The 14,075-nt window shown below is 50.0% G+C and overlaps 1 protein-coding gene across 1 annotated transcript; it reads left to right on the top strand.

Moving 5' to 3' along the window:
- Positions 1–1,533: 1,533 nt before the first annotated feature.
- Positions 1,534–12,426, top strand: LOC107113785 (uridine-cytidine kinase-like 1). Its single transcript, XM_015415156.1, has 15 exons — positions 1,534–1,589; positions 1,930–2,129; positions 3,150–3,256; positions 3,381–3,551; positions 4,642–4,713; positions 4,879–5,068; positions 6,500–6,561; positions 7,043–7,059; positions 8,902–9,000; positions 9,226–9,319; positions 9,491–9,553; positions 10,117–10,239; positions 10,328–10,435; positions 11,051–11,207; positions 11,587–12,426. Exons 1-15 carry the CDS (start codon positions 1,546–1,548, stop codon positions 11,658–11,660), a joined length of 1,581 nt encoding a protein of 526 aa, XP_015270642.1. The 5' UTR covers positions 1,534–1,545; the 3' UTR covers positions 11,661–12,426.
- Positions 12,427–14,075: the final 1,649 nt, after the last annotated feature.

Genomic DNA, 14,075 nt, shown 5'->3' with positions numbered 1-14,075 from the left:
AAAAATCCAAAGTATAAATACACGTTGATGGGGTCCAAACTGGCGGAGATTGACCAAGAGAGAGATCTTGGAGTCTGCAGTAGATAATTTACTGAAAATGTCGAGACAGTGTGCGACTGCAATAAAAAAGGCCAACGCTATGCTGGGGGTTATTAGGAAGGGAACTGAAAACAAATCAGCCAGTATCATAATGCCCCTGTATAAACCGATGGTGCGACCTCATTTGGAATACTGTGTGCAATTCTGGTCACTACACCTCAGAAAGGATATTATAGCATTGGGGAAAGTGCAGAAAAGGGCAACTAGAATGATAAAAGGGTTGGAACACTTTCCCTATGAAGAGAGGTTAAAGAGCTTGGGGCTCTATAGCTTGAAGAAATGACGACTGAGGGGTGACATGATCGAGGTTTATAAGATTATGCATGGGATAGAGGAGGTCGAGAAAGAAGTACTTTTCTCCCTTTCTTACAATACAAGGACTCGTGGGCACTCAATGAAATTGCTGAGTGGACAAAAGGATGTACTTCTTCACCCAAAGAGTAATTAACACATGGAATTCACTGCCACAGGAGGTGGTGGGGGCTACAAGCATAGATGGCTTCAAGAGGGAATTGGATAAACATATGGAGCAGAGGTCCACCAGTGGCTATTAGCCACAAGGTATAGATAGGAACTCTCAGTCGGGGGGAGGGGAAGTGATGCTCTGTATTCTTGATGCTTGGGGGGGGGGCAACAGTGGGAGGACTTCTAGTGTCCTGGCCCCACTGATGGACCTCCTGATGGTACGTGGTATGTTTGGCCACTGTGTGACAGAGTGTTGGACAGGATGGGCCATTGGCCTGATTGGCTTCTCTTATGTTCTTATGAACCGGGTCCTGTTGGGGAACTGAAAGAACAAACTGAGGATTTTTGCGTATAAAGCAAATTGCATCTGGTGAAGTGAGCTCGGATTCATGGTGGAAGACACGCTGTTAGTCATTACGGTGCACTTAGGGGCGGATTAAGGCTCACTGGTGCTCTAAGCACTGACCAATTTTGGTGCCCATGTCCTTTCCACACTGACCCAGTCCATTTTAGTTGTTGACCTGTCTGACCAGATATACAATGCAGGTTGCAGCAATACAAAATTTTATTCATATGATAACACAATATACTGTACAAAGTAAGCTTTTCACCCTTTTCCCAACTTTGTGGTGCCCCCTTTGGCTCTGGTGCCCTAAACACGTGCTTAGTCTGCTTAATGGTTAATCTGCCCTTGGGTGCACCGGACTCCTGCTTTTATATACTGAGTGAGGAGGCGTCTCCTAATAACCCGCACAAATGTCTTTATCGCAGCTCACTGCTGGGCCGTTTGGGGGAAATGAGACGCAGGGGACACCAGTCGTCAAACTTCAGTTTAAGCGAGCGAGAGCCATCTGCGGTGCCAGTCGGGAATTGTAGTTCCTCCGCTGAGCGCCCGGATGCGCGCGCACCATCCCCGGGTTCCACCTCCTTCCCGGCAGGCTCCGCAGCTGCAGGTGGAGGAGTGGCGGGAGCGCGGCCAAGATGGCGGCTCCAGGCGGTGCTGCTGAGGAGGCGCGGCGTGGCAGGTCAAGTCCGGGGGGAGGGCTGGACGAGGAGGTAAAAGGGGCGCAATTCGCGGCAGTTGCCGGGATTGGAGTTCCCCTTTGTTGTTTCTGCATAGTGAGCTGCCTGCTTCCTTGATGTGGGTGGCGGCGAGAAAAAAATTTGCTCTTCATATGGCTGGAGGCTCCTCAGGCATTTTGAAGCGGGTTTTCACGAGCCGCTGCGAAGGGAGGAGGAGGAAGCCGCGCGGGCCACGTTGCAAAATAAAGGGCGCGGCTCTGGCTGGAAGGGTGGGGTGGAAGCGAACAGCGGCCGATCTCCTTTCTCTCTAATGTATTCTCGCCCTCCCTTTCTCCTACACAGCGGGAGGAGGGATGACTCGCTGGATACTCTCCTCTCCTGCCTACCCCTCACCCCCTCGCTTTCGCCGAGGAAGAGGACCACAAGCCAGTCAAAGACGGAACCGCCACTGCTCAGGACCAGCAAGCGGACCATCTACACCGCAGGACGGCCCCCCTGGTACAACGAGACAGGCACACCCTTCAAGGAAGCCTTTGTGATCGGTAAGGGAGCTCAAAGACTGCCTTCGCATCTCCTCAGCTTTCCTGACTGACTGGGGGCTCTGCCTCAATTGACTGGTCCTCACAGAGCCAGCTAGATATCTCTCTTTCCCTCTGTGTCCTCCTTCCAGTGCTTCTTCTCTGGATCCACATACTGGATCGTAGAACTCCCCTTGTCCTTTCTTGGAGGCTGTAGTTCCCTCATCCATAAGAGAAAGGCTAAAATACTGGGTGTTGACTAGACCTTTGGTTCTGGCTGGCTGGTTCCAAAGCATCTGCTGGGATTTTGAGAGCATCTGGTGTGGAAACAGCACCCATGCTTGCTGCTCATTGTAGCACTGGATCGATGGGGCTTGATTGCTAGCAGTTGTTCTACAGATGAGAGAAGAAAAAGGTTCTGGGTGGCTCTGGGGGTCACAGTATAAGGAACATGCTGTACAGTTCACAAGATAGGTTAGAGAGAATTCTTCTGCTTTTTGTAATCATTACTGTTTTTTGCTTTATGCATCTCTGACTGTAGGGTATGGGGTTCTTAGAATGAATCACCAGCCCATTCTCCCCACTTCTTTACCCTTCATTGCCACTTTGTCTTGTCTTTGGAATGTGAGTCCCTGCTTCTCCCAGGTGGACTCTGTCTTTTGGCTGTTACGAGACTGATGTCAGAACCAGTGTTCCCTCTAAGCTGAGTTAGTGTGAGCTAGCTTACAGTTTTTTAGCCCCTGGCTCACACATTTTGTCTCAGCTCAGGAAGGATGGCTCCAAAGCAAACTGATTTATGCAGTAGCCAAATGCTTGCTCACAACTATAATGTCAGTAGCTCACATAGTAGAATTTTTGCTCACAAGACTCCACATCTTAGAGGGAACATTGATCAGAACTGTTATCCACATTGATTTGACCTGGTGTCTCTCTAGTAGTAGTTCCCAAGACTCTAATCCTTCCAGTTTAACCTCTTCAGATGGCTCAATTCTCAAAGTTCCCCATCCATTGGAGGCTTCAGAATCCCCTCTTCTCTGTTTGTAGGCTTGTGTGGTGGAAGCGCATCAGGCAAAACCACAGTGGCCAATAAAATCATTGAAGCTCTGGATGTGCCTTGGGTGGTGCTGCTCTCTATGGATAGCTTTTACAAGGTGGGTGGCTTTGACACAGTCTTTTGGCTCAATCCTCTAGAGCTAAGGACAGTCCAGCTAATGCCTAATTGCTAAATCTGAGAGACTTGCTTTTCTGACCACCTTGCATGTGGTGCTCTCCTAGGTGCTGAACAAGGAACAACAGCAGCAGGCTGCCTGTAACGAGTACAATTTTGACCACCCTGACGCCTTTGACTTTGACCTGTTGATCAGTGTCTTAAGGAAACTCAAAGAGGGAAAAAGGGTTAAAGTTCCGGTCTATGACTTCACCACACACAGCCGGCGCAAAGAGTGGGTATGTGAGGGGAGGGGGTGGGAAGAAGGATATCTGTATCTTATCTGGCTTGTTGTGTGAATGGATGTGGGCACCAAAACTGGGGTTTTGGGACATGAATAGATCTGGTATTAATTGTGTAACTTGTAGAAGATTCTTATTTGAATATTTCTATGGCTACGTAGTTTGCAGGAAATGGAGGTTTGGGCTTGCAGAAAATTAGGAATATGAGTTTAAGTGTACCTGCCTCATCTAGACTCAAGGAGAAATCAACACTGAAGTATTGGTAGAAAAAAACCTTGAATGTGTGTATTAAAAAGATGTCCCTGCTGCAACCCTGTTTGGCCCAGGCTATTAAAATACTTCCCTAAATCAAAAGGCCTGGAAGGGTTTGTGGAGAATATAAAGAGTTGGGTTTTGTGGAGGTCATGAAGGAACAGGAGCAGCTTCTAAGAGGATCTACACATTTGAATTTAGCCTTTACTAATATGCAGAATCTTATTTTAAATGGTCCGACATTGAAGGCTTGTTCTGGGAGGTAGTACATTCAAAGTAGACATTGAAACTGTAGAGTGGCCTCCATTTACACGATGCCAGGCTCACTGATAGCACTGCAGATTTTCTTTTAAAGAGGAATCAATGCAGTGGGTCTCTGGGGGCTAAATGACTGATGCTGAGTGAAAAAATCCAACTGAGATTACCTTTTAGTTCAGAATGGTTTTCAGTGACTGCCGGTGCTTTAAAAAGAATGTTCATTGCACTTGCAAGGGGAGAAACCGGCTTTCTTTGTTAAAACTAAAGCTCAGCATTTTAAGATTCTCCAGTCTGAGCTTGTCTTGCCTCCCTAGTGTGGGGCTGAGGACATTTGCATTCCTAAATGAGGTCTTCACACAGAGCAGCTTCTTTTGGGACCTTTAACCCCTGATGGGGCGGGTGGTGGTGGCATTAAGCTGTGTGTCTGTATTTGAGAGGCAGGGTAGTGTAGCAGATGAAATACTGCCCTGTAACCAAAGAATCAAGTCCGTTGGAATGTTCTTCCTTGAGGAGCATCACAGGACACCTCCACCCCCCCTTCTCCGCTTGAGCCTTGACATCTCTTCTCTCTCTGCAGAAAACTGTCTATGGGGCCAATGTGATTGTATTTGAAGGGATTCTGTCCTTTGCCAATAAGGAGCTTCTACAGGTATGGTCCTGATCTAAAGAGTGGATGGGGTCTGGGGTGGGGTGGTCTACTGTGGGTCAGGTGGCTGGTCTCTCAGATGCCTGTTCTTGAACTGACAAGATTGGAGGAGGCCTCCACCCCTGCTCCACAGCCTGTAGTTCTCATCTTAACCCGTTGCTCCTCCAGCTCCTGGACATGAAGGTGTTTGTGGACACGGACTCGGACATCCGGCTGGTGCGGCGGCTGAAGCGGGACATCATGGAGCGCGGGCGGGATGTGGTGGGCGTCATCAAGCAGTACAGCAAGTTCGTGAAGCCGGCGTTTGAGCAGTACATTGAACCCACTATGCAGGCAGCGGACATAGTTGTGCCCCGGGGTGAGGAGGGGAGCCTGTTTAGGGTGTGCTGGGGGGAGGGAGTCTTGGTGCATTCTTGGCATCCTCTCAAGGTAGGATGAAATGGCACTGGGGAAGAATCTGGCAGCTGCCAGTGAAAAAAAGGGGGTATGTTAGCTTTGGCTTCTGTTGTGGCATTTGCTTCATTTGTAGATCTAACCAGGAAGCTTGTTCTTGCATAGCCTGGTAGCCTGTACTCAGCAGGAATTGTTCACTCTGCTGGTGCCTCTGACTTTATTTTTGCAGGAGACTTTTTCTTGTGGTTCATTCTGGGTTTGGGTTAAAGCTAAACTGGAACTTCTTCAAATTTCTAAGTTTGTGTAGTTCTTCATTTCAAATATGGGGGGAGGGGGACACACCCAGTAATTTATAATGTTATCTAGCAAGAGAATACTCACAAAATATCAACACTCTTGCATGCCAGTTTTTTCCCACGTAGTGAATTTCTTTGCCACTTCTCCAGAACTTGCAGTAGGTAGCTTTATGGAACTCAAATACAAATGTATAATATTGGATAAACTGTCAACAAATAATTAAGTATTCTGTAAATGGATGAATTTGGGGACATAATTCATTTGAACTGTGTTAAGCTTAGGGGCTGAGAATGACCTGGGATGATGCTAGTTCAAGTTTTATCTTGGCCATGAACTTAAGAGACACCCTTGTTCTTTTTGTTTAGACCCATCCCCCACTTGCAGTGTAAAATATACTGGCTTTATTATCATACAAGGTAGTTACTAGAACAGGCTGAGATAAGGACATTGAATGAAGTGCTTTGAACATTCTATAGCAGTATCAGATAACGCTATGATAAGTTAAATGTCCTCTTCATTGTCTCCTCTTGGAAACGTGCCCACACCTGGTTGCCTTGAGCTCTCTGGAGCATCCATCTTTGCTTTTATTTATTTTGATAATTGTACCCTGTCTTTTTCCCTAATGGGGACCCAAAGTTGTTTATAAAATTATTTCCCCCTCCTCCATGAGGCAGGGTGGGGGTTGCTCAAGTTGCAGCCAGTTTATAGCGACCTTGTAAGGTTTTCAAGGCAAGAAATGAATAGAGTTGGTTTGCCATTGCTTACACATAACAACCCTGGACTTCCTTGGTAGTCTCCCATCCAAGTACTAGCCAGGGCTGACCCTGCTTGGCTTCTGAGATCTGATGAGATTGGGCTATTTTGGAAGGTTAGGCTGTGAGAAAATTACTGGTCCAAGGTAACCCACTGAACTTCCATAGCAGAACAGGTATCTGAAGCTGACTTTTCGCTAGAGCGTAATCTCACACTCTAACCACTACACCACAGTCGCGTTTGCAGTTCTGTGTTCCCAGAGGAGGAGCACCAGATGCCTTAAATCTCCCCACCCTAGGGATTGGGAGAATAAATGGTACCCCTCCTTTCCCCACTACTTCTTCAGGAGGGGATAACTTTGTTGCCCTGGACTTGATCGTTCAGCATGTGCACAGCCAACTGGAAAAGGTAAGGACATTGGAGGAGGGGACTCTGGGGTGAGGGGGGAGGAAGAGCTATTGTCCCTCACCTCCACTGCTGCAGGGTGGTCTGCAGCCCAGCACTGTCAAGCCTTCCCAATATCACCCACCCCCTCCTTGAGATCCCAGTCCAGGATCTATTCCCTCCCTTTCCTACCTTTGCCAGCCTCACTCCAAGCCCTGTTCAGCACACTGTGAAGCCCCTGCAAATTTAATCCCAAGCTCACATAAAACGCAGCTCTTCCCAGACTGCCCCCAGACCCGTCACACTGTAGCCATCCCTGAGTTAATGAGCAATGGAGGAGGTGGGTGGGGTGCCAGCAGGGCTAGCGTCCTGAGCCAGGCCGTGGGGCAGAGCTTGCTGTGTGCAGTGACTGGCTGTTCTGTGTTTCTCTCCCCCCCTCCCTCCGCCCCCTGCCTTGTAATGACTTTGCTGCCTTCCGATGTGGGCTCCTACTGCTGATGCCCAGCGTGAAATCACGGTCAGGTATGATGGTGGCCCTGAAGGAGCAGAACTAGACCCCTTCCTCTCCCCCACCCCTCAATCTTGCCTTGCCCCCATCCTGGTGCCTTTCCCTGCCGCACAGCAAGCCAGCCAGTGGGAGAGCAGCTGGGTAGTAGCGGGGCTCTTCTGGAAAGTTCAAGAGGCAGCTTGGGGAGAAGGAACTGGGAATGGAAAAGGAAATGTAGGGAGCGGTGTTCCCTCTAAGCTGAGTTAGTGTGAGCTAGCTCACGGTTTTCTAGCCTCCGCTTCACACATTTTTGTCTTCGCTCAGGAAGGATGGCTCCAGAGCAAACTAATTTATGCAGCAGGCAAATTGCTCGCTCACAACTTTAATGCCAGTAGCTCGCAAAGTAGAATTTTTGCTCACAAGACTCCACAGCTTAGAGGGAGCATTTGGTAGGGAGCCTTTATGCTCTGGGTTGTTCTGGAGCGAGAACGATACACCAAAAGCTGCCCTGCTTCCTGGCCTCCTTTGTGGGGCCTGAATTACAGCTGGTCTCCAGACTGCAGAGATCAGTTCCCCTGGATGACGTGGCAGCTTTGGAGGGCAGACTCTACAGTATCGCATCCCTGCTGAGCTCCCTTCCTTCCCCAGACTCTCCCCTCCCCAGGGACAGTCCCCAAATCTCCATGAATTTCCCAAGTTGCCTTTGGCACCCCTGCTTGTAACATGTGCTCTCCTTGGTGACCGGGCAGCTCTGCCTTTCTTTCCAAAGGCCAGCAGGGCTTGCTTTGGAGGTCTGGGATGTGCTGCCTGGCCATCCCAGCACTCGCTAAAAGGAGTGGGGGAGGTCGTGACATGCTGCCCTGTCTGTTCCGGCTGCTTGGGGCCTGTATTTGATGGGATTTTTTTGAACTTGGCAGTAGCTTCCTGAACACCTTCCACCCTCCCATGCATATCCCTCTTGGCTTCCATTGGGCTCTCCGAAAGGTGCATGCGTACATGTGGCAGCATCTGCCCTGCCTTGCCCAAGGGTGGGTGAGATGGAGAGAGAAGGGCTACAGCAGCTGTTAACTCTTTTGTGGGGCGAAGCTTTGGGGTCCCAGCTGCTCCCCCCTACTTTGGTCCTGTTGGGCAGATTCCTTCTTCTGCTCCCCCCTCCCACCCCTTGTGTGTGTGGCAGGAAGCTGCTGCCATTTTGCCCCTCCTAATACCCTCTGTCTGTCTATCTGTCTGTCTGTCTGTCTCTCTTCCGTCCCTGCTGGGCCTTGGCGTCTTCACCAGAGGAAGCTACGCTGGCATATGTGAGGACACTTGGTCTCCTTTGGCTGTTCCCTGCTGCCTTGCCCCTTCCCTTGGTGTGGTGCTGGGGTGGGGGGGGGGGGGAGGCTGGCAGACCTTCCTGCTGTTTCCAAGCACTGAAGTCTGAGGGGGGAGGGGGGGGGAGAATGACATTTTATAGCTTCATTGTTTGACATCAGTATGGGCAATGGCTCGCTTGCTTGTGCCCGGGTTAGCCTGGCACAAGATGCCACCTTCTGGTACCGCAGCACGGCAGACAACCTTCCCTTTCCTCTTGCTCAGGCTTCTGTCCAGGAAGGAGGGCGGTCTCCCCTGTCCATTTTGTGAGAGGTGGTCCTCTTTTCATTACGCTGAACAACTGTGCCTTTGCCTCTTTGCACAGAGAGGGAATTTGGGCTGAGCTATGGGAGGGTCCAGGGCCTTCATAGATAGGGTGGCAGAGGAGTTCCATTGAGGCATGAATGTTCATGCAGTCTGCAGGCACTCCTTGACCCTTGAGAAGGAGGTAATTGGGGGGGGGGTCTTACATACAAAACTCCCTCTCTTTCGCATGAACCATGTACTTTTCGCTTCCCAAACAGAGCAGCCTTGGCCTCAGCCCACCAGGGACAGCCGTTGCCGAAGACGCTGAGCGTCCTGGAGAGCACGCCACAAGTCCGTGGGATGCACACCATCATCAGGTACTGGGTATGCTGCAGCACTGGTCCTCCTTTTTCTTTGTGGCTTCAGGAAGCTAGAATAGTAGCTGCTGGGGAGGGTCCCTTGGTCTGGAGACCCTGCCCATTATAGAAGCAAGTCAGGGCAGAATCAGCGTGGCTTGGCCTGCCTTGTTCCAGAATATCTTCTAGGGTTGGGAAATGGGAAGAGCCCGAGGGAATAGCCCACTTTTCCTGCTTCCTCCATAGGAACAAAGATACTACCAGGGATGAGTTCATCTTCTACTCCAAGCGTCTTATGCGTCTGCTGATAGAGCACGCTCTCTCCTTCCTGCCACTCAAGGTATTGCATCCTTTCTAGTCATCACTCTTCCTTTGGGGTGCCAGAGGCCTCCTAACTATTCTCTGTGGTCCTGACGCTGCGTCTAGATCCCTGGCCTCGTGCTGGCGAGAGCACTTCCTCCACTTCCGTTCTCTTTCCCCAAGCAATAGCGGTCTGTCTTGTTTTTTGCAGCCAGTGACTGTGGAGACGCCACAGGGGACGGTCTATGAGGGGAAGCGTTTCCACAGGCAGCGGGTGAGCCACTCTTCTCTCCTCCCTCCTCCTCCTCTCCAGGTCTGTGGAGGGAGGGCGCAGAGGTTCAGAGGACTGGAGAATTTGGGGGGAGGCTGGGAGGGCCTAGGAACACAGGAAGCTGCCTGGTGCTGGGCCAGACAATTGGACACCCCCCTTTTCTCCCCAGTGAGGATTCAGAGCAGCTTATATCCCTGTTCCCTGTTCTGTCCTCACAGCCCTGTGGGGTTGGGACTGGCCCCAAGGGCACCCAGCAACTGCTTGCTCAGTGGAGTGAAGGTTCAGACCTGGGTCTCAGATCCTTGGTGGGCATTCCAACACGCTGGATCTCAGTCTGAAGTTTCAGGGTTTATTGACTCAGCGTTTATTGTGTTTCTGTGTCAAACGGACTGTTTGTTTTTAACTAGCTGTATGCACCACTAGCTGTATGCACCTTTGGGGAGTTTTATGGTAAACGGCCATCAGTAAAAGAGCTTAGGGGAGGGGTGTTGATGAGGGGTGGGGGCGCAGGGGCTAAGACGGGTTATCCAGCCAAACCTCAGTGGCCGCTGCTCTCTCCCCTCCAGATCACTGGTGTCTCCATCCTGCGTGCAGGCGAGACCATGGAGCAGGCCCTCACCGCTGTCTGCAAAGACATCCGCTTGGGCAAGATCCTCATCCAGACCAACCACGACACGGGGGAGCCTGAGGTGTGGAGACTGGGGTGGGGGCAGGGAAACGTGGGAAACGCGGGATGGCCTGGACTGGCTGACACGGGTCCCCTTGTCCTCCTACTAGCTGCACTACCTCCGGCTGCCCAAGGAGATCAGCGAGGATTACGTCATCTTGATGGACAGCACCGTATCCACAGGGGCTGCTGCCATGATGGCTGTGCGGGTGCTGCTCGTAAGTGAAGGTCCCGTGGCATGTAATGTGGAGACACACGGAGGGGTGTGGGTGTCAGGATTGCGGCCGGGGCTGGAGGCACTAACAGACTCGTGTGCCGTAGGTTGAGGGTTAGGATACAAGGGCTTCATCGAAACTGATGTCATGGGATTGGGGCTGTGGGTCTCCCATCTCCCTGTTTGGGCTTGGAGCCTTCAGGGTGTGTGTATTCAGGAATCAGTTTGGGGAGACACGTGGCTTTCTGTCCTGCACACACATGAAGCTGCCTTAGACTGAATCAGACCCTTGGCCCATCAAGGTCAATATTGTCAGACTGGCAGCGGCTCTCTTGGGTAGTGCTCTTTCACATCGCCTATTCCCTGGCCCTTTTTAACTTTAGATGGTGAGGATTAGAGGCCCTTTCCCTGAGCCTCAGCCCCTGCCTGTAATCTGGGCAGAGGGAGCTCATCGTTGGATACGTTGCTTCTGTCTTTAAATTACTTCTTGTTGACCATCTTTGTTAATTATTTTAAACAGATTATTATTTTTATATTGCATTGTTCCTCCCCAGCCTGGATCCTGACTGTCAGGAGAAAGGCTGGAGGTATATACATAATGTAAATAAATATGCCGCAGGATCATGACGTGCAGGAGGACAAGATCTTCCTCCTTTCACTGTTGATGGCTGAGATGGGGGTCCATTCAGTGGCCTATGCCTTCCCCTGTGTACGTATCATCACCACCGCTGTGGACAAGACAGTCAACGAGGAGTTCCACATTATTCCTGGCATTGGTAAGTGGGAGCTGGCCCAGACAAGGTGCCGGCCCTCTGAAGCCTTATCTCATTTGATTTTTTTATTTGGTCTTGCCTGCAGCATTGTTTTCCACCAAGCAAGGCCCTTGCAGCTTAGCAGCATGCCTTGAAGAAGCAGTTCCTCAAGCTCTGGTCTCCCTTTTTGTGGAGGAGAGGGGGTTGAAAATACATGAGGGTCGGTAGCGGCTCTTTTAGAGGAAGACATAGAATCTGCCCTTCAGTGGGGGAGGGAGGACCCAGCTAAGGATTTGCCACTGCTTGAGAAGCTGGTTTAATGTCTAGGCTTTTGACGGGTAAGGGCCGAGCCTTCTGTTTCCTCTGTCACATCAGTAAGAAACGTGCCTTTCTCTCCCGTTAGGCAACTTTGGAGACAGATACTTTGGCACTGATAGTACCACGGGTTGGTACGAGAATGACTGCATGGACTGCTGAGTTCGTTTGGTGGAGCAGCACTTCATCTCTTTGGTGGGGGAGCATGTCCCTTCCACGGGCATTGCTGTAAGGACCACTGCAGCTCTTAGCACAGTTCTGCATGTGCCTTCCCCTTCTCTGGCGCATCAGATGGAGAGCTGCTGCTGCTACCTCCTTGGCCATAAGGTCCCCTTTCGATATTTATTGGTATTTATAGGGGTACTTTGTTTCCTTCCTGGCACTCCGGCTGCTGCCCCATCCCAGTGCTGACTGGCTTTTCTGAGGCCTGATGTGCTAGCTCAAGGGCCCTGCTTAAAGGGACCACCTCACAATAGCCCCTAAAATTGTCCCGGTGCCCCATTTATGCCCTTTTTGGCTCTGTGGCAGGCTGGGCAGGGCCTGATGCAAGCAGGACTCTGTGGTAGGACCCTGACTGTCCGGTCCGCAAGGCTTCTGTGGCTGTTGCCTCATTCACAACCTTCATTTTCTGTCACACTGCCCCCCGGCCATCTGTTGAAAACGATTGCCCAGGCATTCAGAACCACAAACATGGCAATAAGGGATCCGTCCTGGGGGAGAGTCCACTGCTCCCCTTTTGCTCAGAGCTGGGTCTGCCTTCCTCCAAGTGGCTGTTGGCCTGGAATAGGCTCTGGTCACCTGCACACTCCCTTGTCCTCTTTGCAAGTGGGTGAATGGGGGTCGGGGCTGTACAGCCCACCCTCACCTACTCTGTATTGTCAGTACTGTACTCAGCTGCCTTCCTTGCTTTTTGTACGTGATAATAAAAATTGACACAAACTTGTGCTTGTTATTTTGGGGGGGGGGCTATTTCTTGTTGGCGTTTGAGAGCTGTGGAGGTGGGTGGGTGTACTTTTATGCCCGGGGTTTGCTACAGTTCCTATGGTGCCAATAGCAGAACTGTCTTGTGGTGCTGGGGCGAGGACTTCTGCTTATGCCCAACCAACCTTGCACTCGAGTGGTACTGTACAAAAGAGGAGCAGGTTTGGCTCACTGCAGCTCCAGTTTTCACATTTGTATTCTAATTTTTTATTTCTAAACACATACGTTGTTTTCGTTTCCATTTGTGGCACAAAAGAGGGATCTACGTGCTGTAAATAATTCTGGAGGGCTCCTGGTTTACTTACTTCACACCCTAGTTTGCTAAGCGGAGTGTTCACAGTCAGAAAGGATATATGACCCTTAACGAAATTTGATAATGCAGTGTGTTAACTATCCTTTCTGGGGAGGACAGGAGAATTACTTAGGAAGGAAACAAGGGAAGGCTTCCTAAAGCATAGGGTGCCTTGGAGCATTTCTCCATTGGTGCTGTTGGACTGGCTATTCAATCCCCTGATGAATGTCAACGCTGAGACTTAATTAGGCATAGTCCAATGGGATGAAGCTGCTCTTCAGAATTGCAACTAAGGTGAGATTCTCCTTTCTTATATTAGGCTACTAGAAGCAGGAGTCAGTGAAAAGAGTACAAAGAATAAGGTGTGGGTGGAGAGGGTGTGTCCTACTCTCCCCCATCAAAAGGTAGAAGAAATCTGGAATTTTATGCACGCTCAACCCTGTGGAGGGGGGCTAGTGTTACATGCTTTCAATCCCTGCATGTCCCTCTCTTTGGTGGTAGTAGCACCCAAACACCTTTTTCAGGGGATTGGAAGGGCAGAGTGCTTTGCAAGACTTTTCTTTTGCATTTCAGTAATGTCCCAGAAGAGCTCTGCTAGGTTGGGGGAATGACTGAGGGTGAACAGCAAGTGACAATAGTGACTTGCTTATTTTGGGAGCTGTTTCTAAATTGCAAGTGTTTCCTAGGACAAACAGAAGTGGAATAAACACTTTTTAATTTTTTAGTCAGAGTGGCTTTTAGAAAAATTAGGGTGTTTCTGAACCTGAGTGGAATGTTTCCCAGTTTGTTTTCCCCAGAATGAGTTGCTTCTGCTTATTACGGGAAGCTTTTCTAGAGAAATTTGCTTGTGTTATGAAGCAAAAGGGAAGCAATTTAAATACATTCATTGGAAATAAAAGCTCATGAGCATGTGAAATAGCTTCACCTGGCACAGAGTTTCTCCTAACACCGATTGAATCTGGGAGACCTTCAGCATCCAAAGCAATGCATCTGCTCTACCACAGTCTGCAGCCCCTCCCCCATAGGCTTAATTGGGAAATCCTGGTAACCAGTGAACATCCAGTGTTGGATGCTGTATCATGTTTGTTTGCTCTACACCCAAGGCTTGTTGACATTGGCATGTATGTATCTTGGGGCTGGAGGAAGTTCCTCTAGCCTAAGGAGTCTTCATGTAACTTGTAAACACGCTTTGTAAACTCGAGGAAATCTTTGCTTAGCGGAGTAGCTATGCATACTGTTCTGGAAGCCAAGTTATGGAGGTTCAAAGAAATACATGGTAATGTGTATAGGCGGCTTTCTTCTGT

The sequence above is a fragment of the Gekko japonicus genome, unplaced genomic scaffold, assembly GCF_001447785.1.
Source record: "Gekko japonicus isolate JY-2015 unplaced genomic scaffold, Gekko_japonicus_V1.1 scaffold63, whole genome shotgun sequence".
In the NCBI taxonomy this organism is placed as follows: domain Eukaryota; kingdom Metazoa; phylum Chordata; class Lepidosauria; order Squamata; family Gekkonidae; genus Gekko; species Gekko japonicus.
The sequence above is the reverse complement of the archived record's forward strand: the minus strand, read 5'-3'. Positions and strand labels throughout refer to the sequence as shown.